This window comes from Leptonychotes weddellii, chromosome 4 (assembly GCF_054177405.1).
Source record: "Leptonychotes weddellii isolate Sample4059 chromosome 4, ASM5417740v2, whole genome shotgun sequence".
Classification (NCBI taxonomy): domain Eukaryota; kingdom Metazoa; phylum Chordata; class Mammalia; order Carnivora; family Phocidae; genus Leptonychotes; species Leptonychotes weddellii.
In genome coordinates, this window is record NC_138372.1 from 48,132,667 (window position 1) to 48,158,469 (window position 25,803).

Genomic DNA, 25,803 nt, shown 5'->3' on the forward strand with positions numbered 1-25,803 from the left:
GAGCCGAAGGCAGTCCCTTAACCAACTGAGCCACCCAGGCGCCCATAAATAAAATCTTAAAAGAAAAAATCTGTAGATTGGTTTGGGTAGATGGACACTTTAACAATATTTGTTCTTCCAATCCATGAGCATGGAATATTTTTCCATTTTTTGTGTGGTCTTCAATTTCTTTCATGCATGTTTTATAGTTTTCAGAATATAGGTCTCTTAGCTCCTTGGTTAAATTTACTCCTAGGTATTTTATAATTTTTGGTGCATTTGCAAATGGGATTCTTTTCTTAAGTTCTCTTTTTGCTACTTGCAATTCAGTGGATTTCTGTATAGTGAATTTGTATCCTGTGACTTTACTGGATTTATCAGTTCTAATAGTTTTTTGGTGGAGTCTTTAGGGTTTTCTATATATAGTATCATGTCATAATGAATAGTGAAAGTTTTACTTCCTTACCAGTTTGGATGCCTTTTCTTTCTTTCTCTTGTCAGATTGCTATGACCAGGACCTCCAGTACAATCTGAATAAAAGTGGTAAGAGTGGACATCCATGTCTTGTTCCCATCTTAGAGGAAAAGCTCTCAGTTTTTCACCATTGACTATGATGTTAGTTTTGCATTTTTCATATATGGCCTTTATTATGTTGAGTTTTGTCCCCTCTAAACTACTTTGTTGAAGGTTTTTATCATGAACGGATGTAGTACTTTATCAAATGCTTTTTCTGAATCTATTGAAATGATAATATGGTTTTTATCCTTTCTCTTGTTAAAGTAATGTATCATGTTGATTGATTTGCAAATATTGAACCACCCATGCATCCCAGGAACAAATCTCACTTGATTGTGGTGAATGATTTTTTTTCAATGTATTATTAGATTCAGTTTGCTAATATTTTGTTGAGGATTTTTACATGTATGTTTATCAGAGATACTGGCCTGTAGTTCTCTCTCTCTCTCTTTTTTTCTTTTTTTGTAGTGGTTTTCTCTGTTTTTATTATCATGGTAAGAGTGGCCTCGTAGATTGAATTTGAAAGCTTTCCTTCCTCTTTTATTTTTCGGAATAGTTTGAGAAGAATAGGTGTTAACTCTTCTTTAAATATTTGGTTGCATTCACCTGTGAAACATCTGGTCCTGGACTTTTGTTTGTTGGGAGCTTTTTTAATTACTGATTCAATTTCATTGCTGGTAATCAGTCTGCTCAAATTTTCTATTTCTTCCTGCTTCAGTTTTGGGAGGTTGTATGTTTCAAGGAATTTATCCATTTCTTCTAGGTTGTCCAATTTGTTGGCATATAATTTTTCATAATATTCTCTTATAATCCTTTTTATTTCTGTGGTGTCAGTTGTTATTCTCTTTTATTTCTGATTTTGAAATCCCCTCTTCCCTCCTTCTCTTCTCTTTTCTTTCCTTTCTTTTCTTCTTTTCTTTTCTTTTCTTTCTTTCTTTCTTTCTTTCTTTCTTTCTTTCTTTCTTTCGAGTCTAGCTAAAGGTTTATCAATTTAGTTTTGTTTTTTTTTTAAAGATTTTATCTATTTATTTTGAGAGAGAGAGAATGAGAGAGAACACATGAGAGGGGATAGGGTCAGAGGGCAAAGCAGACTCCCTGCCGAGCAGGGAGCCCGATGCGGGACTCGATCCAGGGACTCCAGGATCATGACCTGAGCCGAAGGCAGTCGCTCAACCAACTGAGCCACCCAGGCGCCCCAATTTTGTTGATATTTTAAAAGAACCAGCTCCTAATTTCATTGATCTGTTCTATTTTTTTAATTTCCTATTTTGTTTATTTCTGCTCTAATCTTTATTATTTCCTTCCTTCTACTGGCTTTAGGTTTTGTTTGTTCTTCTTTTTCTAGCTCCTTTAGGTGTAAGGTTAGGTTGTTTGAGATTCTTCTTGCTTCTTGGGGTAGGCCTGTATTGTTATAAACTTCCTTCATAGAACAGCTTTTCCTGAATCCCCCAAATTTTGGACCATTGTGTTTTCATTTTCATTTGTTTTTTTAAAGATTTTTTAAAAAATGTATTATTTGACAGAGAGAGACACAGTGAGAGAGGGAACACAAGCAGGGGGAGTGAGAGAGGGAGAAGCAGGCTTCCCGCGGATCAGGGAGCCCAATGCAGGGCTCAATCCCAGGACCCTGGGATCATGACCTGAGCTGAAGGCAGATGCTTAATGACTGAGCCACCCAGGTGCCCCCATTTTACTTTGTTTCCATGTATTTTTTGATATCCTCTTTGATTTCCTGGTTGACCCATTCATTGTTTAGTAACATATTCCTTAACCTCCATGTATTTGTGTTCTTTCCAGAGTTTTTCTTGCAGTTGATTTGTAGTTTCATAGTGTTGTGGTTGGAAAAGATGTGGAGTGTGACTTTTGTCTTTCTGAATTGGTTGAGACTTGTTTTGTGGCCTAACGTGATCTGTTCTGAAGAATGTTCCATGTGCACCTGAAAAGAATGTGTATTCTGCTGTTTTAGGATGGAATGTTTTGAATATATCTGTTTGCTCCGTCTGATCCTAATGTGTCCTTCAAAGCCACTGTTTCCTTATTCATTTTCTGTTTGGATCATCTATCCAATGATGTGAGTGGGGTGTTAAAGTCCCCTGCTATTATTGTATTTCTATCAATTTCTTCCTTTATGCTTGTTATTAGCTGCTTTATGTATTTGGGTGCTCTTATGCTGGGTGCAAAAATATATACAATTGTTATATCTTCTTGTTGGATCGTTCCCTTTATGATTATATAGTGTCCTTCTCTGTCTCTTGTTACAATCTTTGTTGAAAAGTCTATTTTGCCCAATATCAGTATTGCTACTTCAGCTTTCTTTTTACTTTCCCATCCCTTCACTCTCAATATGCATGTGTCTTTAAGTCTGAAATGAGTCTCTTTTAGGCAGCATAGAGATGGGTCTTCCTCTTTTATCCATTCCATCATCCTATGTCTTTTGATTGGAGTGTTTAGTACATTTACATTCACATTAATTATTGATAGGTATGTACTTATTGCCATTTTGTTATTTGTTTATGATTGTTTTTGTAGTTCTTCTCTGTTGCTTTCTTCTCTTGGCTGTCTTCTCTTATAATTTGCTGGCTTTCTTTAGTAATATACTTGGATTCCTTTCTCTCTGTGTTTTTGCATATCTATTACCGGTTTTTGATTTGTGGTTACCGTTAGGTTTATATATAACATCTTATGCATATAGCAGTTTATGCATTGATGGTTGATGGTCACTTAGGTTTGAAACGTGTCTCTCACCTGTCTTAGGTATATGGTGTCATCCTTTACATTCTTTTAATTTGTAAATCCCTTGACTGGTTTTTATAGATATACTTAATTGTACTGCTTTTTGTGCTTCTTACTTTTCTTATTCCTGCTTATGATCTTTCCATTCCACCAAAGGTACATCTTTAACACTTCTTGTTGGGCTAGTTTAGTGGTGATGAATTCCTGTAACTTTTGTTTGTCTGGGAAAGTCTTTATCTCTCCTTCTTTTCTGAATGATAGCCTTGCTGGATAGAGTATTCTTGGGTGCAGATTTTTTTTTCTTTCAGCATTTTTAGTGTATCATGCCACTCTCACCTGCAAAGTTTCTGCTGAAAAAGCATCTGATAGCTTTATGAGGTTTCCCTTATATATAACTGTTTTCTTTTCTCTTGTTGCTTTAAAAATTATTTTTCACTATTTTTTGCCATTTTAATTACTGTGTATCTTTGTGTGGACTTCTAGGGTTGATTTTCTTGGGGGCTCTCTGTGCCTCCTGGATCTGGATTTCTGCTTCCTTCCCCAGATTCGGGAAGTTTTCCGTTATTATTTCTTCAAGCAAATTTTCTACCTCCTCCTCTCCCTCTACTTCTGGGATCCCTATGATGCAAATGTTATTACACTTGATGGTATCACTGAGTTCCTTTAGTCTATTTTCATTTTTTATTATTTTTTTCTCTCTCCTATTCAGCTTGATTTCTTTCTATTACTCTGTCCTCCAGGGTACTAATCCATTCTCCTGCTTCCTCTAGTCTGTTATTTATTCCATTTAATATATTTTAAATTTTAGTTAATTTTAGTTATTGAGTCCTTCATTTCTGATTGGTTCTTTTTTCTGTTTTCCATGTCTCTGTTGAGGGTCTCCCTGAGGTCCTTCACTCTTTTCTCAAATCCAGTGAGTATCTTTTTGACCATTATTTTAAATTCTCTATCAAGCGTATTACTTATCTCCATTTTGTTTAGCTCTCTTTCTATGATTTTGTCCTGTTCTTTCATTTGAGGCCTGGTCCTCTGTCTCCTCATTTTGTCTAGCTCTCTGTGTCTGTGTCTTTGTGTTAGGAAGGTCAGTGATGTCTCCTGCTATTGGAAGTAGTGACCTCATGAAGATGTCCTGTAGTACCCTGCAGTCCAGTGACCCTGTTCACCAGAACCTGGTGATTCAGGGTTGTCTCCTATGTGTGTTGCATATGCCCTGCTATTGTGGATGAGACACTTTTGCCTTCAGTCCACTCATTTGCAATGGCTCTCTTTTCCTGTTGTGAGCAGGCTTTTGTTCCTCTGATGTTAGTGGGTCAGTCTGGGGCCACCTTAGACTTGAGCTGAGTCAGACCAGGTATTTGCCAGAGATGCAATAGAATCAAATGGCAGGGCACATTCCATGTGTTGTTTCCTGAGAAGCTTTTGTGGCCCACTGCTGGGGCCACAGTTGGACTGGTGTGTGTGGTTATCTTCCCCTCATACCAGCTCAGGAGTCACTTTGGGGTGGTGCTGGCCCCTACTGGGGCTGCTTGGACACTGCCAGGCTTGTTGTACCACTTTGAATGGGCTCCCAGCAAGGGCGTTTTTGAGGGGACAGGTCAGCAGGAGAAAGCAAGGTCAGGAATCATGGTTTTAGCAAGGTTTGTGCGGGTCTGGTGTGGGAGGGAATCTGCAACTGCCTAGGAAAACTGCCCAGGCTTGGATGGAGGGACATGTCCACAGAAGAACGTGGGGACAGGGAAAGCTATTAGCCAGCTAGGTGCAGAGCGTTGGTGCTGCAGGGGTCCATGTGTTTAGGCTAAGTGGCAGAGGAGGCAAATGACATGCAATAGCTCTTTTGTTCTTGGAGAAGTCTCCCAAAGTTCCTTGCCCATCCAGCACATGCTCTGAGATTAGTAAATAAATCTCCTTCCCATATACTCCAGGTATTTTTCAAATTGCTGCTTCTGTGCTGTATCTCAGCAGGGCTGTTTGTTGTGTTGTCTTCTTAAGGGCAGTTTCCTGTCACTCTCTTGGCTCTCCCAGAGCAGTGCCTGCTGATTTTTAAAGTTCCAGGTATTAAGCCCCACTGATTGTTAGGCCTCTTTGGTTTTCAAAGCCAAATATCATGGGGATTCATCTTCTTCATCTATGTCCCTGGGGTGCCTGGTGTGAGGGTCTGTTTCTTTCCTGTCTCTGCAACTGTAGTGTCCCTCCCTCCCGGAGACAGTCCACAGGTCTGTTTGGCTCCTGACCAACTCTCTGCCCTTCCTATCCTCTTTGATGTGGCATCTTCTCTACCTTCAGCTGTGAAGAATGTGTTCTGCCAGTCTTTGGGTTGTTTTCTGGGTTATTTACACTGATGTGGGTGTTATCTAATTGTATCCATGGAATGAAGTGAGCTTAGGATCCTACTCTACCATCTTCCCTGGAAGCATACGAGTTGGTTTTTAATGAAACATAGCGGACCCTAGAACCCCACACCTTCCATTGCTGAGTGCTGCCCCCACCCCCCACAAACCACCAACAGCTTTCAACACATATTTCTTCTGGAACTTACCACTATATTTCTAAGTTTTTTTTTTAATACTAATATTTGTGGGTTGTTCAGTTTTAGATATTACATATAGGCTTTTTCTGAAATATAAAGATTTAGATTTATACTATTTCCATCCATCTTTCTCTGCCCCTCTTCCTAATATAGTTTGGTTACATTAATACTTACTATGACTTACTAATTATTTGTCACAAAAGAACTGTGAATGATTCTTTTTCTTTCCTTGTACAAGTGGCCCAATTTTTCATTCCCTTGCTTTTTGTTTTTTAATATATCTACTATCTACCCCTAAACTTTGTGACAAAGCTATAAAACAACTCCCAGGTAGTCCATCAGTTGCATTTTACTCCCTTGGAGACCTCTTTCCTCTGGCATTCCATCCTCCTTCAGTTCCAGGTTGGCAGTTCTCTGGTAGGTGTCCTGGGATGATGCTTTGCCTGTTTCTTGAATTGGAGCTCCTGCTTGATCCCTTGCTTTTCTTTTGCTTGGTTTGCTCCTTCATTTCATTGGAGCACTTCTTCTAGGAGGTTCCTAGTACATGAGAGCTAAATCTTTTATTACTTTATATGCCTACAAATGTATTTATTCCACTGTCTTATGTTCACAATTTAGTTAAATTTTAGTTTGCAGATTTCTTTCGGAATTGTAAAGATTCTATTACCTTGTAGTTTCTAGTGTTGCTCTTGAGCAGTCTGATTTCACTATATACAATTTTTCACATGTGGCATATTTTCCTTCTAAAACTTTTAAAATTTCCTCTTTATTCCCAGGGATCTGAAATTTTTTTTAAAGGTTTTATTTATTTATTTATTTATTTGACAGAGAGTATAAGCAGGGGGAGCAGCAGGCAGAAGGAGAGGGAGAAGCAGGCTTCCTGCAGAGCAGGGAGCCCGATGCGGGGCTTAATCCCAGGACCCTGGGATCATGACCTGAGCCGAAGGCAGATGCTTAACCAACTGAGCCCCTGAAATTTTTTGATAATGTTTTTTGATGTAGTTTTTTTTCCTTCCTCGCTCATCATATAGGGCATTTGCTAGGCTGTTTAAATCTCAAACTCTAATCCTTTAGTTCTGAAATTTTTTCTTATGTTATTTCTTTTATCATTTTCCCCCTCCATTTTCACTATTCTCTCTTTTAAATATCCACATATTTGGATGCAGGATCTACTGAGCTGCTCCTCTAATTTTGAAACATCTATTTTCTCCTATTACCCATCACTTTGTTTTTTGTTCTATATTCTGGAAGTTTTCCAGCAAAGTATGTTTCTATTTCCTACTTTTCTCCCTGTTTATTTGTTTTGGTTGTTATCTTTCATGATATTGACTTTACACAAATGTGTAGTGATCTTTGTCCATTGATGGACATATGAAGAATGGAAATCAATCATTAAAAATATTGGAAATATTTGAATACAGACTAGATTTGTTGACAGTTTTATTTCTTTATTGGGTTATTCAGTGATGACCTAGTCATGTCATTAGTCAGGCTTAACTATTTCTCCTGAAATCAATCCTCCATTCTTGTGCCTGGAGAGAGAGACACTAGTTGCTTAAACTCTGGGAGTTGGACAGTGGGAAAGAATAAGGAGTCCTATCTATCCAATAAGATTTATGTGATTTATTCCCTGCTTCCAGTCCCTCACCATACTCTTATCCTGCTTTGTACCTAATATCCTTCAGTTCTGAGTCTCTCTGATTCAGTTTCTCCAGGAAGTAAGTATCTGCCCTCCTGCCTTGGTAGTGGTGATCATCTGCTTGTACAGGGTGAAGATATAAGTATTTGATGTCTGTGCTATACCTCCTACATTTCAGAAGCATCTGACATCTCCAATTCCTGAACTGTTTCTCAAGTTCTGAAGCGTAAATCTGCATGCTTTTTATTAGTGTCCCCTCCTCAGTCATTAGGTTTCAAATTCCTGGCTAAGACAGTTACCTCTTGACATCTTTCACCTTAGGGAAAAAAACCCCTAAAGATTTATTTTTTTATTTCAGAGAAAGAGAGAGAGAGAAAGAGAGAGAGAGAGAGGATGTGCAAACAGAGGGAGGGGCAGAGGGAGAGGGAGAGAAGCAGACTCCCTGCTGAGCATGGAGCCCACTCCACACAGGGCTAGATGCAGGGGCCATCGCTGGGCTCAATCTCAGGACCTGAGATCATGACCTGAGCCAAAATCACAAGCCAGATGCTTAATTGACTGAGCCATTCAGGCACCCCTCATCTTTTTTTTAAGATTATATTTATTTATTTGGGATAGAGAGAGCACAAGCCAGGGGACAGAGGGAGAGGAAGAAGTAGGCTCCCCAGTGAGCAGGGAGCCAGATGTGGGGCTCGACCCCAGGACCCTGGGATCATGACTTGAGCCGAAGGCAGATGCCCAACCAACTGAACCACCCAGATGCCCCTAGGCACCCCTCATCTTGAAAATTTTTCTTACCATTTTTCTTTTCCTCTCCTTGAGGTTTTATACTTTATTTTTATTCTTTTATTACCACTTTATCGACGTTTTAGAAAGAGCTTACATAAAGCCATATATTCATTCTTCCAAGTCAACCAGAATCCTTTCATGTTTTTCTTTATAGTGAGAAATAACAGCCCTGAGTTTCCTAAAGATCCAGATAAACTTATCAGGTAAGTTTTTCTTTATACAATCCCATGTCAATTTCTTTCTTTCTTTCTCTCTCTTGCTCTCTTTCTTTCTCTTTCATCTCTACACCCAACATGGGGCTCAAACTCACAAGCCAGATCAAGAGTTGCATGCTCTACCAACTGAGCCAGCCAGGAGCCCCTCAATTCATTTATTAAAAGGACTATTGATTTAAACTGTTTACATTTTTTTAATCATAATTGAATTTTCACTTTTTAACTTAGAAAAGGAAGTAGATCTCTTTTCCTCTTACAATGCTTTAAAAAAATTTTTTTTTAAAGATTTTATTTATTTATTTGACAGAGAGAGAGATAGGGAGAGAGGGAACACAAGCAAGGGGAGTAGGAGAGGGAGAAGCAGGCTTCCCGCTGAGCAGGGAGCCCAATGCAGGGCTCGACCCCAGGAGCCTGGGATCATGATCTGAGCTGAAGGCAGACGCTTAATGACTGAGCCACTCAGGCGCCCCCTCTTACAATGCTTTTTTAAAAATATTGTTTTCAGGAAGAATGTGAGAAGTTATTGAATTCTTTTTAGACTGTTGAATTAAAATTGAATGTAATTATCTGAACTTGCCTATTGTTTTCATTTTTATTTTTTATTGTTGAAAAGGAAAAAAACATGTTGTCAACATAATGAGTACAAACCATTATAGATCACAAAAAGCAAGCAGTTTAGGAAAAGATAAAGAGGAAAATGGTGAGTTAGGGATGAACCCATTGTATCTTTTAGGAGACAACATGAAAATGTGGCATCAATTTAGCCATGAACACCTGAACAAGATATAGATCAATATTCTCATTATGGTTCTGCAGCATTTAGTTTCTTGAGCATTTCCATCAGCCTTAATTTGATAGTCAATCAGATGTAGAAAACAGCCAGTTAACTAGTGTTGAAATAACTTGCTTCAGCTTAGGTCTCCTTGACTGGCCCTGTATAAAAGATGAACAAATTAGGTAACTCAAGTGGCTTTGATTTGTGAAAGTATTGGAAAATTTCAGAAAGGCAAGCATAATTTAATGGGTAGTGCACCAGGCTGGCATTCAGTAAAGGATTTGCTGTCCCTTAAACTTGTCAATGTGGAGAGAAGCAACTGACCTTCTCGGCACAAAATAGACCTGTGGTAAATAGTTGTTGAATGCATAAACACTGTTTTATCACCTACAACACATGAATATCCCTGGAATATTACAAAATTCTTTCTACTTGTGGTATAGTTATTTGCAGTGCATAAAGGTACAGTACCAGCAGTTACTGATAAGGCAGTAAGAGGAGGCCAGAAGAAGTTCTGTGGTCCCAGCTTTGGCAGGCACCTGAATGAAATCAAGAATAAATAATGCCAGAATCAGGTCTTATTTGTGATGTTCACCTAGTGCTAGTTTGAAATCTCTAGAGAAATCTCTAGGATTCAATCAAAGGAATACAATCTAGATTTCAAAGATACTCTACATTCCTAGTATATAGAAGGTTGCAATTTATTATGTATCTGTGAATCCAAATGTTTAGTCCTGGTACATTTGTTATGGGATAAAGCTCAGTTAAGTCTAGCTTTTAATTTTTATGTAGAATTTTACAATGAGGTCCTGCAGAAATTATTCCAAGAGAGATGCTCTTCTTAGTCTTGTCATTCTAACACCATTTGCTAGAACTTTACACTACTTCATGAGCTGAAAGAATTAACCTGATTATAGAAATGGATTCCAGAGGCCTAGCAAGACAGTTAAATCCTGTTTCCAAAAGATATAACAAAACATAAGCAAAGTCTAGTCAACTGAGTAGAATATAGTCAGGGGAATCCAGTTGATATTCAGTAATTGAAAGTGATTTAAGCTTGTGCTTGTCATCTGGGATGTTTGCACATGGGCTGCAGGATACCACTTAACAAGATACAGAGCATCCTCTGGGAGAACAGTTACTTATTTATTTAAAATGTATTCACTGAGCATTTGCTCTCTGCCAGGCACCATGCTCCCATCCTGGGGACACACATCTGAATAATATGTGATCTTTGATCTCACATGATTTATAATCTGGGATTGGAAGCTCTCCTCTGAAGAGGAGTTTGTGCAGGGAGTATGCCTGACTGTCAGTCCTACAGGACCATCTAGGAGCAACTTCTACCAGATATGTAGTTGGAAGAGCACAGAGCAAATACCAGGATCATGGCCGGGGGGAATGCTAAGGTCAAATGCAAGCATATTTAAAATGAGTCATATTGGGTAGAAACTTCTTCCCCTGTAGCTTTTCTCCTCTCCCCCCCACCCCCCTTAGAGGCTTTTACTTTTTCACTAAGTCATCTATCACTGGTACTACCTCTGTCAAATGCAATCCAACATTTCTTTGGGCCATACCTATTAATTGTTTTATTACATGAATACTTATAATAAGTGGTATTATACAGACAAGATCTAGATGCTGGAAGAGCTTGGAGGGAGAAATATCTTCCTAAAGCTTGGAGTCCTGGAATGGGGGAAGGGATATATACAGGCCAGCTTCCAGGAGAAGGTGATGCCTGAGGTGATTTCTAAAGGTAGAATAGGAATTCACCTGCAGACAAGAGAAGAAGGACATTCAGGCAGAGAGAATAACTGAAAAGCATGGAGATATGAGAGAGCATATTTCCCACAGCCTGACCTAACGGAAAGTAAGTTGACATCCAGAATAAAAAGTGAATCCAGATGCCAGAGGCAACAAAAGTGTATCAGGAGCTGAGATACAAAACCAAAGGGGAGAGGGGAGAAGGGGATTGGTTGCCAGATATCAAGAGAATAGAAGTGTCTTTTGGACATGGTTCTGCAGACGTTTACTTACTAACATTAAATGGAGGTGAAGGATGGGTTATGAAATATTACATATGTTATCTGAGCTCGATCTCCTGGATCACTTGCACAGCTTCTCCATCAGCACTTGCTGCTTCCCCTTGCACTTTGATGTCATGGAGACGGCTTCTTTCCTTAAACCTCATGAGCCAGCCTCTGCTAGCTTCAGACTTTCCTCCTGCAGCTTCCTCACCTCTCTCAGCCTTCATGGAATGAAGAGAGCTCGGGCCCTCCTCTGGATTCGGCTTTGTCTTAAGGGAATGTTGTGGCTGGTTTGATCTTCTCTCCAGACACTCAGACTATCTTCATATCTGCAATAAGGCTGTTTTGCTTTCTGTCATTTGTGTGTTCACTGGAGTAGCACTTTTAATTTCTTTTGAGAGCTTTTCCTTTGCCTTCACGACTTGACTAACTGGTTCATGAGGCCTCGTTTTCAGCCTATCTCTGCTTTTCATAAGGCTTCCTTATTAAGCTTAATCATGTCTAGCTTCTGATTTAAAATGAGAGATGTGCTATTCTTCCTCTCACTTGAACACTTGGAGACCATTGTAGGGTTATTAATTGTCCTAATTTCAAGATTGTTGTGTCACAGAATAGGGAGGCTGGAGGAGGGGGAGAAAGACAGGGGAATAACTGGTGGGTGGAGCAGTCAGAACCCATCTATCAATTACGTTTGCCGTACTATATAGTATATAGGCGTTGTTGATGGCACCCAAAAATAATTACAATGGTAACATCGAAGAGCACTGATCACAGATATCATAATTAATATCATAATGAAAAAGCTTAAAATATTAGCGAAAATTACCAACATGTGACCCAGAGTAAGCCAAAGCTGTTGGAAACCTGATGCCCATAGATTGGCTTGACACAGGGTTAACACAAGCCTGCAGTTTGTAAAAATGCAATGTCTGCAAAGCACAACAAAACAAGGTATGCATGTATTTCAAAACAAAAGAAGTTTTTGAAGAAAAGTATTCAAACTTTTTCACTGAATAGAAATCATGGGTATACTTCCAAACTTCCAAACTCTGATTTGAAAATCTGATAAGATTATTACAAGAAAGAAAAATTATAGGCCAATATCTCATAAACACAGAAGCATAAAGCCTAATCAAAATATTAGCAAATTGAGTCCACTGATACATAAAGAGGGATAATACATCGTGACTAGGAGGGCTTTATTTCAGGAAAGCCAGGTTGGGGCACATATTACAAGGAACACTGGCTATTATATGCAAACAGTGAATCATGGAACACTACATCAGAAACTAATGGAGTACTGTATGGTGACTAACATAACATAATAAAAAATAAAATAAAGAATATTAAAAATGTTATTTTTTAAATTTTATTTTATTTTATTATGTTATGTTAGTCACCATACAATACATCATTAGTTATTGGTGTAGTGATCCACAATTCATTGTTTTCGTGTAACACCCAGGGCTCCACGCAGTAAAAATCAGTGTAACTAAGGTAACCAAATAAAGGAAAAAAACATAAAATGATCTCAATGAATCAGGAAAAGGTATTTGCTAAAATTTCTCACCCATTCATGACAAAAATTCTCACCAAACTAGGAATAGAGAAGAAATTCTTTATTCCAGTGAAGAGAAACTACAAAAATCCAACAGCAAACCTCATACTTAAATGCGAAATGTTGAATGCTTTTGTCCTGAGTTTAGCAACAAGGCATGTATGTCCATTATCACCACTTCTATTCAGCATTGTATGGGAAGTCCTAGTCAGTGCAGTGAAGCCAGGAAAAAAAGTTACAAAGTTTGGGAAGGATGAAGTAAACCATCTTTATTCATAGATAACAGGATTTTATAATATTAAAATCCAAAGGAATACATAAACTTGAAAATTAATAAGTGAATTTAGCAAGATCCCTGGATATAAGATGAACATTTTAAAAAGCAACTATATTTTTATACAGTAGCAATCAATACATAGAAATGGAAATGTTAGAAATACCATTACAGGGGTGTCTGGGTGGCTCAGTGGGGTAAGCATCTGCCTTCGGCTCAGGTCATGATCCCAGGGTCCTGGGAATAAGCCTCATAATGGGGTCCCTGCTCAGCAGGGGAGTCTACTACTTCCTCTCCCTCTGCTCCTCCCCCCGCCTGTGCTCCCTCTCACTCTCTCTCTCAAATAAAAATCTAAAAAAAAAAAAAAAGAAAAAGAAATACCATTGCAATAGCATCAAAATGTAACAAGACAGGAATAAGACATCTACGCTGAAGACCACAAGATATATCTGGAAAAAATTTCAAAAGACCTAAAGAAATAGATATACAATGTTTGTGACTTGAGACAGACTCAATATTATCGCAATGTCAGTTCTTCCCAAATTAATCTATAGATTCAACTCAATCTTAGTCAAAATCTCAACATTTTTTTTCCTGGAAATTAACAAGGTGGTTTTAAAATATATTTACAGGGGTACCTGGTGGCTCAGTCGATTAAGCATCCGACTCTTGATTTCAATTCAGGTCAGGATCTCAGGGTTGTGATATCGAGCCCTGTGTCAAACTCCAAGCTGGGCATGGAGCCTGCTTAAGATTCGCTCTCTCCCTCTCCCTGTTTCCTTCCCCTGCTCCCTCTCCCTTTGCCCCTCACCCTCTCTTTCTCTCCCTCTAAAAAAATAAATACATAAGTAAAAAATAAAATATATCTACAAATGCAAAGGATTTAGGATAAGATAATCTTGAACAAAGAGGATTGACATTCTCAGATATCAAGGTGTACTGGAAAGTTAGAATAAATTTCACTCTGATTGGATCTTTCTAGGTTCATGTTCCTGTCCCTAAATAGTTACCATTGCCAGACAGCTTTAAACCCATCAGGCTCTGACTAGGAGTCCGGGTGGAGGTCAGTCCTATCAGATTGAATGTCATGTACATAAGGGGGGAAGAGTGGAATAGTTATTGGAGAGGCAACCACAATGTCCACTGTGACAGCCTTCATATACATACTATTTTTATTGGACTGAAACCTTGGTAAGTAAGAGTTTGACAAGCACAGGAGACACAAAAGTCTCCAGATAGACCTACTTGCACACACACAGAAATGTAATATTGTGGTGTACTCCACATCATCGAGAAGTTCCATATGATGGAGCCTCTGCATGTGCAGATGAATGGGGGAAGAAATGGTTGGAAATAGCCAGATGCTAATGAACCCCAAGTTATGTTTGAAAGTGTTTAGGCTCCATCCTATAGAATTACATAACCAAAAGTGGTTTTTAAGCAGAGGCATGATGTCCTGGAATAGAGAGAGAGAAACTGAGGTAGAGTTTGCGGAAGAGAAATGATGAGGTACTTGCCCAAGACTGACACTGAGTACTAAGGGATGCTAAACTCCTGCCTGGCTCTTCCTGTGGATAATTTCATTAGAATTCTCACCACAACTGCTGGACAAATTTCTCTCTCTTAATTTTATAGATGAGGAAACAGGAGTGAAATAGTTATCTGCCCAGAGTCACACAGCTAAAAAGTAGTGGTACCTGAGTGTTTTAACACAGGCCAGATGATTCGAGAGCCTGTACTCTTAATCATGATATTACACGGCTAAATACCCAGAGATTTGTAGGGGTTTAATTAGTAGGCTTGGTTTATGGCTGGGATGTTGCTTCCATGAACTAGCACTACCCCGACTTTCTTCTTCCCTTAATGATCCTTTTTGTTTCCTTCACTGGCTCCCCTTAACTCTGAATTGGTTTCCGATCTTTCTTTTCTAAACACTTAACTCTTCCTGTGTTTGTTTTCCCTAATGGCGTCATCTATCAACCTTTATGTTGATTTGACCCAAATCTCTTATTTCCAGTCTCAATTTCTCAATCACACTCTTAAAGGTCATCACCTAAAACCCATGTTTAAATTTAAACTCATATTTTACTTCAGAGTCTCTAGATGCTTTCTGTTAATAGCAAAACTAAATGGTCTTCTGGGCTTTAGAAGAATATCTGACCCTCAGATTCCTTCACCTCTCACACCCTATCAGAAAACCAGTCCAGTCATTTCATTAGCATGTCAGAGATTCATCTCCTCACCTCCATAGTCTCTGCTCCCACCCTCTGTTAGCTCTGTATTTCTTGCCTGAATTACTGCATCTGTTTCCTAACTTGTCTCCCTGCATTTAATCTCTCATATACTCCACCCTGCATACTAACGCCAGAAAAAACTCTTACTCAGACACGTGGTTCATAATTTACTTGCCTTATTCAAGAACTTCTGCTTGCTCTCTATCACCTAATAAATCAGATTCCTGAATCAACTCTAACCCATTCTCTGCCTAAATCTGAAGATCTGCATTGCCCAGTTTTAGTTATTCTATCAAATTCCAATTCCTCTGAAGTTGGAACTCTCCACCCTAATCAGTTATCTCATTTCTATTGTCTCTTCCCCCAACATGCTCTGTTGCACACGTACCATGCTCCTTCCCATCTGAGCTATTGCTAATACTGATCTCCTCACTTAAAATGCCTCCGCCATCTGTTCCAGGTCCATATCCCAAGTGACTCCTTCCCTAAAGGCTCCAAGACAAAGTTACATCTCTCTCTTCCAACTTTTTTAGCTTACTGCCACTGCCAAAGAAGTATCTGTCGTTGTCATCTCCAAATGTCTGTGTTAAATGATGTAACACTTTATATGTCAATATATAAAGCTATTCTATTTGCTAATTTGGGTGTATATTTTATTTTCCCAATAGGATAATAAGCTCTGATGTTCAGTTTTAAATTATCTTCTACTTTTCCTTATTCATAATGCTAATGATAATACTCAGTAAATTCCTGTTAATGTTTCAAATTATAAACACGTGTATTTTTTATACTTCCCTGTGAACTTAGTAGCTTATCTGAATAATCATAAAAATTGTTACTGTTCTCTTATTTTAAGGAGTGTTTCTTTTACAGAATTGAAAATGCAGTATTCTCAAATGTTTAAGACATTCTGCTTTGTATATTCAAACTATACTAAAGTCATACCTTTTAGGGTAATATTTTTAATTATTCTGGGGAAGAAAAGAAAGCCCCTGAAGGCTAACAGTTTGAAATTGAACAGGACACCACTGGGAAGGGAGAGGGTCATGGGTCGTCGTCAAACAGACAAAAAAACAATGGAGACGATTGTGCCTAAAGATGGTGTATTTTCTTTCACGAGACAGTGTGTTGACAGTTTCCTTCCTCTTGGGTCATTGTTGTCTGCTAAATGATCTGTGACAGCAAATTGATCACAAGCTTTTTCATGCAGGAGATATAATGCAGCCTTTCATTTTGTTACCTCTGTTGCCAAATGCCAAAACATTTCGTTGGCAAAATTAATGTTAGTTTAATATGTCATTTAGTGGTGTAAAGCACCGCATGTAGCTCTGGAAGCAATAATAGTAGTGATTAATTTATCTTCACCCAGTTTCAGATTTCTACTTAAGTGTGATTGCAAAAACAATAACACATTTGAAAAAATGTTACTCTTAAAATTAGGCATCTGTAATTATCATTTAAATAAATGACGCATTCAAGAATTTAGATATTGTCCTGTTCATTTCCAAATTGAGTTCAATATTTAAGGTACCTACAATTCACCTATAAAAATTAATGCTGGTGTACTCATTCTAACTGAAAAGTTGCTGCTTCCTCCAAAGAGCTAAGAACTTCAAATGGAAACCGGACATAAGGTCTTTTATGTCTGATGTTTCAGCATCTACTTAAGCCAGCTAATTGGTGATTTCACATGTCTGAAAAACAGCCCAAAGAAACATTTTGTTTGTAGAGCATTGAGAATCTCTGCAATTAAATTGTTTGTAGGAAAAAAATTAAAAATGCAGTTATTTAAGTGACTGTTTCGCAGTTCAATATTTTATTATCTTTGCTTTTCCATTAGGATAGAGTAATATTAGCACAGGGAAGGATAAGTGTAGGCAGGATTGTTAGAAGAGTTGGTTTTTTCCCTCTATGAAAATGGCCAGATTCTGTGTGAAAATTACACTGGTCTCAATTCTGGTGTTTTACTTCTCCTCATAATAAAAAGGAAATAAAAGTGATTTTACTGAAATTTGGCATAGATATTTAAGAAAACTGTTTATTATAGAAAGAAAAGAAGTGCAAATATGATGCTTTTATTAAAATCCTTTTTTAATGTTAGTCATGAAAGGCAGATATCTTAAACTTGTATTTTTCTTTTTATAATATACACATGGGTGTACATTTTTAACATTTATTTTGAAATATGTTTTGGAGAGTTTTTCTTTTTTGTGATTTTTATGTGTTAGTGGAGAAATTGATAGATCATTTGTTAGAAATGGCAAATCAGTTTAATGTCTTATGGCAGGATATTGTTATCTGAAACAATCTACTCTGACAAAATAATTTTAAAAAGGAAACTTGCCAATACTCATCTGATTTCAATGTATATTTTCAGATCAACTAAAGCAATCTCATTTAATGATTACTACAAGACATGGTCCGGAATAGCAACATCAAAAGCCACAGAATACTATAGAAGTCCATGTAAGGTGGTCTAGCCTTATCTTTTGTCCTTTTGTGTATATTAATCTCCTAATTATTCTCAACTTGTCTTGCTTTCAAAGACTAATTGACATATATTTATAATCAGAAGGTGATAAACTTCTCTGTTACCTTTATATATGAAACATTCAACAACTCTTAATTTAGTTCCTCTTTTGTATAGAGTCCTGGACTGAAGCCTCATTCAAAGTCAGAAAGAAAGATAGACAGTTGGAGGAATAAAAGATGACGTTCTCAATCTTATGAGACTTACTTTACTCCACCCCGAGACATGGAACTTTCATAGCAGGAGGAGCCTTTTTGATTCTAAACACAATTATCCTCAAAGCCAGAGAAAGTATTAAGTAGAAAGATAGCAAGAAAACATATGAACCTAGAGCTTTCAATTATATCAGTCTAAGGAAAAAAATCACATATATTAGGAGCTAAAAAGACAGAAGGGGAGAGTTGGACAACTTTCTGTCCCATCTAATTGAATCTTTAGTGTGCTATTTCATGATTTAGATCCAAGTAGGTTATCCAGTCTGCTGCCCTGCTATCCTGCTGAAATGGAGCATTCAGAAGTGACCCATGACTTCCTAACTCCCAGGTTCAATGATAACTTTTTAGCCTTTATCTTACTTGTACTCTTTTTTGCTATGCTACCTGCCAGTAATTCCCAAAGCCTCATCACTGGTCAGGCCCTCTTCTGAATTCTGCATGCATATTTACAACTGTCCATTGGACATTCACCTACATGGGTTTCAGGCATCTCCTACTTAAGATGTCCCAAAGTTAATTCACTATCTTGCCCCAAAACCTAACCTCCCACCATTATCACCTCCCTTGGTTAGTGCTAGATCACCATTATTGCATTTACTTGTCTAGACCAAAATCATAGACACTTCTTAGAGCTCTTTACCTGCCAAATTAAGCCTTGTTTACTTTATCTCCTACAACATTAGGAGTGTTTCCTTCCCCACTCCACCCTGATGACCACTGCTTTAATCTGTGGTCTCACTGAATTTCATCTCATTATTGTGATAGTCTCATATTTGGTTTCAATAGAACAAAATATCACCAAAAAAGTTTGTAGTTTTAAGGCACAAATTAGAGCAAAAAGTAATGCCAAGCTTAACAAATATTTAAAAATAAATTAGATCAGTAACTTCTAAGAAATTACATGTTCTTTCAGGATGTTGGGTATTATTTTTTGATCACCCATTACCTTCCTCACTAATCATAGATTAGTGGTTATGAAAAATTATTAAGGTGCTTAAAGAAACACAATCTTTGGCAACACTATCAGTATAAAGAATTTATTACTTTTGATGCCAGAGTACATGAGTATTTATTTCATTTCATAGATTTTTGGTTGGGTGCTGCCTAGTCAACTCAGCAAACACATCTTGAGTACCTCCTATGTGGAAACACTGAGGAACTCAGATGGGCTCCAGGAGGCAGGAACCCTTAACAAACAAGGCGTCCAGACGCAGTTGGCACAGTCTAGGGAAAGACTCAGCATCCAACTCCTTCAACCACAAAACAAACCAAGAAAATGGTGTCTTATGGAATAGCATGTAAATATATAGAAGCATTTGGAAACTTCAAACTGCTAAGAAAAACAAATAGAAGCACATGCCAGAACTTCAGGGAATTTGGAAATGATTGTCTTGCAATAAAAAACAATTAAAAATGGAAGGAAATAATGAAGTACCACTGACTGCAGTTTCTTCTTCAAAAGAGTTAACACTAAAATGTTTAATTTGGTTCTCATTTCCACGGTTATCACTACTTAGTATGTAATTTATCCCCTTTTGCAAAGGCAATAGCTTTAGTGGCTGCCTCTAGCCCAGAAGAATTTCTGAGACTGATTCTAGCCCTTGGTGCAAGATTTCACAATCACCCTGCCTGTTCTTCCCCTGGGGATTTGTTATAAGAATGTTTCAGGAGCTTTCCTTTAATAATAACCAGCACTTAATTTTTAAAAATTAAATTTAAACCTTACATGTGCTGCTGGCCATTTTGTCTTTGGATAATTCAGCTGGATGAGATCCAATACTATTTTTTAACAGCCTAATTTCCTGGCAATAATAAAGATGAAGTTTTGAGATTATAGAATGCTTCTTCAGCTACTGAGAAATAAAAGGGAAACTTCTAATAACTTCAGTTTCTACAGTTACATTCTTTTTTAAAAATTTATTTTATTTTTTTTAGAGAGACGTAGGGGCAGGGGGGAGAGAGAATCTTAAGCAGTCTCCACTCCCAGCTCAGAGTCCAACACAGGGCTCAAGCTCACAGCCCTGAGATCATGACCTTAGCTGAAATCAAGAGTCAGATGCTTAACCAACTGAGCTACCCAGGTGCCCCTCTACAGTTACATTCTTATCACTGCAAAGATTATGAAACTCTTGTGCATATTTTTAAAAGCTTTTTTATTCATACTGTTGAGTGGTTATATTTTGATTTGGGGTATTAACTCTTTTCCATATCTTTGTGCTACAAATCTACCCATAGTCATGTGTGCCATAGTAATAGTAAGTTTATTCATGTACAATACAGTTTACAAAGTATACTCTGTATTATTTTTTAATCATCCTCATCTTAATCTTTTATTCATTTGTCAACCAATGTTTACTGAATGCCTAATATATGTCATGCATAGTAGTATATCAAGCCTATGAACCAGGCATTATTATTATTATTATTACTCTGTCTTAGAGATGAGAAAACCAAGACCAAGAGAAGCTAAATAATTTACCTAAAGTCACACAGGCAGGAGGGGATATTATATATTGGTAAAGAGTATAAATTCTAGAGCCAGATTGCTGAGATTTAATTCTGGCTCTGCTACTTACTAGCTATGTGACCTTGGGTGAGTTTCTTAACCTCTCTGTGTCAGTTCCCTGTCTGTAAAATGAGAATAATTACAGCACATATCTCATAGCACTGAAGCAATTAAAATAGTGCCTAGCACATAGTGAGTGCTCAATGAAGGTGGCTGTTATTAATTAGTACAAGTAGGCTGTCGCTCTAGGACTTGACCCAGTTCCTCTGACTCCACATCTGTTGCTCTTTTTATCATGCTATACTGCTTCCATAGTGTGGTATAAAAATGCTATCTCTATGTAGCCTGAGATTTAAATTCAAACTCCGAAGTATATGCAGTATATTTTTCAATAATTGTAATTATTAGTTTATAATCATAGGCAATCATATGGGGAAATGTACTGATGATCCACTGTTCTCTGTCCATCAGTATAGAATGGCAAATAAAATTCTGGCAGAGAACAAACCAATACATATGGTTGTGGGCAACAGCACCTTAATGACAGAATATGATCCCCATAAGGAAATATTTATGTTAAAGGGAAAAGAATTCCTTCAGACCAGTGTACCCTGTAATACTGAGTGGAGGCTTCCTGGTGTTGGTTTGCTGTCATCAGACAGACCAGACACCCTGAAACATCATGGGGATGCTTGCTTTCACCCTAAAAGACTTCCCTTCTTTGAGTCTTTGAGCCGGAAATAAGGGCAAGTGTCTCCAGAATGCATTTAGATGCAAGAGGCAGCATCACCTCATTCTAATGCAGTGGTTCTCAGTCTTTACCGCTTATTAGAACCACCAGAGGAACTTGTAAAAATTCCCGTGTAAAAGGCACCCCCCCAGACTGACATCAGGATCTCTGGGGGCAGGGGCTGGCAGTAGTCAAGTTTTTAAAGGTCCCCAGGTGATTACAGTGTGCAACCAAGGTTGAAAAGGCTGCAGTGGGAAGAGCATGAGGTTGGAAGTTAGAGACTCCATAGCTCTGTACTGCTTCTGCCACATACAGTTAAGTGAATTTAGGTTAGTCATTTAACTCTTTGTGCCTCATTTTTCATTTCTTTTCATTGACAGAAGCATTCCACTCTATTTTAAGTTGCTCTGTGGTTAGTATGAGATAATATGTCTGAAAATAAAACATCCTAAGGCAAGTTGATGCTATTATGTTTCTTTGGATGTGACAGTCCCAGCAGCAGAAGAAAAATTTAGATCAACCTATACAGATGTTGGACAAGAGATGTGCCATGGAAAAAACAAAGTGAAGGTGATGTACAGTAATCCTTAGAAGGAAGGGAAGAAATAAGTGTATTATGGAGCCAACAGAAGATGATTTTTTACCACAGACTACAAAACTGCCACAAAGACGAGATATGGTCATGATGGGGAATTTCAGCTTCAAAAACTTCTGACAAAATTTCACTGGTCCTTTCCTCCTACTTGCTCTCACGCGCCCCCTACCCCTGCATTATTGCCCTCCTATCACCATCCCTCATTGAGCATCTTCCATGTCTAGACAATGGGCTGTGTGTTAGAGACAACATACATATTATGCTAAGCTTTTTAAGAAGTTTATGGTCAGATGGTAGAATGGTGAATGAAAAAATTATAGGGATAAAATAGGAAGCATTAAAATAAAAGTCTGTACAAATACTGTGGCATTTTTCATCTCTCAGAGAAAGCAATGAAGAAGATGAGTCAATGATATAAAATTAATGGAAATATTCAGGAAGGATGACCATACCATTTGGTGTTTCATAACATATAAGGAAGAAACTAATGCACATATTCAAATAGAAAATGTAGGCAAGGTGATTTAAAAAAAATTAAGGAAATGTATGAATTAATCTTGAATAGAAACCTCAAATTTAAATTTTGTCTAAGTGGTAATGAATAGTCCCAATGAGAAGACATTAATCAATTTTCTGTTTGTTCATCTGTAAAGTGTATATTGTAATTGTAATCACTGCTTACCTACTTTACAGGTGTCCAATGTGTAGGAAGAACTCTATTAATATTAGTTACTATAATCATCTAAAGGAAATAATGAGACCTAAGAACCCTAGGGAGCTCAGATTTGCTTCCTTAATAAGGAATGGAGGAGCATAAATCTAAATACTAACAAAAAGAATATTAATAAAGGCTATAAGAATATGTATGTAGAGGTGCCTGGGTAGCCCAGTTGGTTAAGTGTCTGCCTTCAGCTCAGGTCATGATCCCAGGGTCCTAGGATTAAGCTCCATCCAGGACTCCCTGCTCAGCGGGGAGTTTGCTTTTCTCCCTCTGCTCCTCCCCTCACTTGTGCTCTCTCTAATAAAATAAATAAAATCTTTAAAAAAAAAAAGTGTATGTATGTGTATTTGTGTTTGAAGGAAGAAAAAAAAGACAGGAACATTGCTGGTGAAAATTATGTAATATTAATAGAAGAAAATGAGAACTATTCAGTTTAAATGTTTCTATCAATGACATATTTCATCAGGCTAGCAGAGGTTAATCAATCATTGTTTAGAGGGAAGCTCCAGATAAAGGTAAGTCTGGTGGAGAGCATCTAGTTGGTTAAATTGTTCAAGACTATAAACCCAGAACAATTACAAGAAACAGGGAAATGATAGATAGATAGATAGATAGATAGATAGATAGATAGATAGATAAGGTGTGTGTGTGTGTGTGTGAGATCTGGCTTTCAATAAATTTTATGTTAATTTGATTGAAGGCATAAGGCTTATAATTAACCACAGACATATGTGCCAGTGGTGTAGTGTGATTTCCAGAAAATCCTACTACAGATCTGAGATGAATTGATAGAAGTGTAGCACACAGGTCAAGGGAGGTAGTAACCCACTTACACCTTTGCTATTCAGAAGAAATCAAGATCCTGAGCCAGTTCTGGATGTGAACTTTAATAGGAACATTAACAAAGTTTACCACCAGGATGGTGAGGATGGTTAGGTCTCTAGAAGCCATGTCTTAAGATGAAGTTGAGGGAACTGAGGCTGTTCTGAGAGCTATCTTCAAATATTAGAAGGGCTCTCTCCCATGGGGAAAGGATGAACCTAGTTAGTATTGCTCCAGAGGTCAGAACTAGGACGAGTGGAAACTCAGCACTCAGATTAAGAAAGACATTGTGACCTTACTGTCTGGCAATGGAACAGGCAGTTTCCCAACTACAGGGAAGTCTTCTGTCATTGGCAAGGGATTCATTCAGAGGCTGGATTGGGTGATCATCCAATTGATCCATCCGTTGAAAATTCTTTGTGGAAGATCAAGACCTATAATGTCACTTCCAACTCCAAGATTTTATTTTTTCACTTGTAGTGAGTGTGGTGTTAAACTGTGGTGTCTGTAGTTTCTATATGAGTTATTTTAACACCTTCTTCATTACTATAAATGATATATAAACAAATGTTATTATAATGAAAACTTTGAAGATAAATCTACTTGTTTCAAAGTTCAAGTAAAAGGAAGAAATTCGTAAAGTGAGCATTGTAGTATGACTTGAACTATATAGTGTACATCATTGCCATATATCGACTTGATGAAAAGTAAATTATTTTAAACTTTGAACTATTATTAAAGAATGCACACACAGCTCCTTTTTCAAAACTCTAATTTCAGTGCTTGAAGATCCAAATTTTGTTGTAGAGTATTATAAATGGAAGAAAGCTGAATTAAAACATCCTAAAGAATGGAATTTAAAGTAAGTACTTTGTATTAACTTAAATATCTATCATTTTACTTTCTACTGTCTAACTGAATCATCAGAAGAAATCTTTGGAAATAACAATGGATGCCTTTTTCTAAACATAAGAACAAGAATTAGACATATAATTTTTTTCCTTTCCTATGAACCCAGGTGGGAAACATCTTTGCTACTATTAACCTTAAAAATGTAAATTATTTGACCAGCAAAAATGGGTTTATTCAGGAATAGCAGAGAATAGCAATTTGGGATTTGCAAGCTAGGTCAAAACCACAGGACAAGTCCAAGAAATTAGGAAGAGGAATGTCACTTTATAGAGAAAGAAGAAGTTGGGAAGAGTTGTTTTGAAAGGAAGTCCATGGGAGAAAAGCAAGTGTTCAGAATGATGCCTGTTTGTCGTTGGCTGAGTTGCTGGAGTAGTCAGTTTCTTACAGGAAATGCAATGTACATCTTTCCCTGTTGCTATCTGTGACCGAGGATTTTGAGGATTCTTTTCTGTTGATGATTCCTCTGTAATGGACAGTTCTTGTAATTGATGTTGGGTAGTAGGGCTCCACCTTCTGGCCCCCCAACTCCATTTTAGTGAGGGTTCCCTTTATTAATTTTCACCTATTGACTGCCAAAAATAAAGATGGACATGAGGCACAGTGAAGGACTCTCACAATACCCTCTGCATTAATTCTCTTTTGCCCATTCCCATTATCCTTATCAACATATGACTTAGAACTAGGAAAGGGGCGCCTTGGTGACTCTGTCGGTTAAGCTGTCGACTCTTGATTTCGGTTCCGGTCGTGATCTCAGAGTTGTGGGATGGAGCCCCACTTGGGGTTCCGGGCTCAGTGGGGAGTTTGCTTGAGATTCTCTCTCTCCCTCTGCCCCCTTCCCCCACTTGTGCGCATGTGCGCTCTCTTTCTCTCTTAAATAAACTCTCTTAAAAAATTGGAAAAAACAAAACAGAACCCTGTTTATATATCACCAGTTAGCTTTTCATCCTTCTCATAGTTCCAAATATCTTTTCCTCTTCCACAGATTTTTCATTCAGGAACCAAATTATTTCATCTAACGAGGAAGTATATAGTAAAATATGAAATTAAACTATTACAGTATCTCCAGAAATCATTGACTATTAGACTACATTGAAGGGATCTTAATCTCATCTTTGGTCACTTGAATCCTAAAGGCAGTTTTTCTTTTTCATCATACTAGAGCAAAGCCCTGTGATGTTGGCTAGGCTATAGTACTTATTTATTCTAGTACGCTTATTTCAAAGTACTCAGTAAATATTCTACACAACACAAGGGGAATTAAAGATCCCTCCTCTTTTTTTGGCATTTACCTCATTTACCTTAGTTTTTAGCTCTTTAGCTTGCTAACAAATGGAAATACGGGATTAATAAAAATAATGTGCTGTATTTTGAATTTGTGTAGAAATTGAAGTTCTTAAAAAAACATACTTTCCTGTCCTTTAACATCATAATTCAGATTGGGTTTTTCGGTTGGATATTCTTTTTTCAGTTGACGTCTGTGACAACTTCCCTTCGAGCCAAAGTGGA

General features: G+C 37.6%; 1 protein-coding gene across 1 annotated transcript in view; it reads left to right on the forward strand.

Moving 5' to 3' along the window:
• Window positions 1-24,251, forward strand: part of UBE2U (ubiquitin conjugating enzyme E2 U) — a 43,204-nt gene extending 18,953 nt beyond the window's left edge. Inside the window, exons 6-8 of the mRNA XM_006740144.3 lie at window positions 8,338-8,386; window positions 17,644-17,732; window positions 24,166-24,251. Of these exons, the coding sequence (XP_006740207.1) occupies window positions 8,338-8,386; window positions 17,644-17,732; window positions 24,166-24,251 (224 nt within the window). The remainder of the gene's footprint in view (window positions 1-8,337; window positions 8,387-17,643; window positions 17,733-24,165) is intronic.
• Window positions 24,252-25,803: the final 1,552 nt, after the last annotated feature.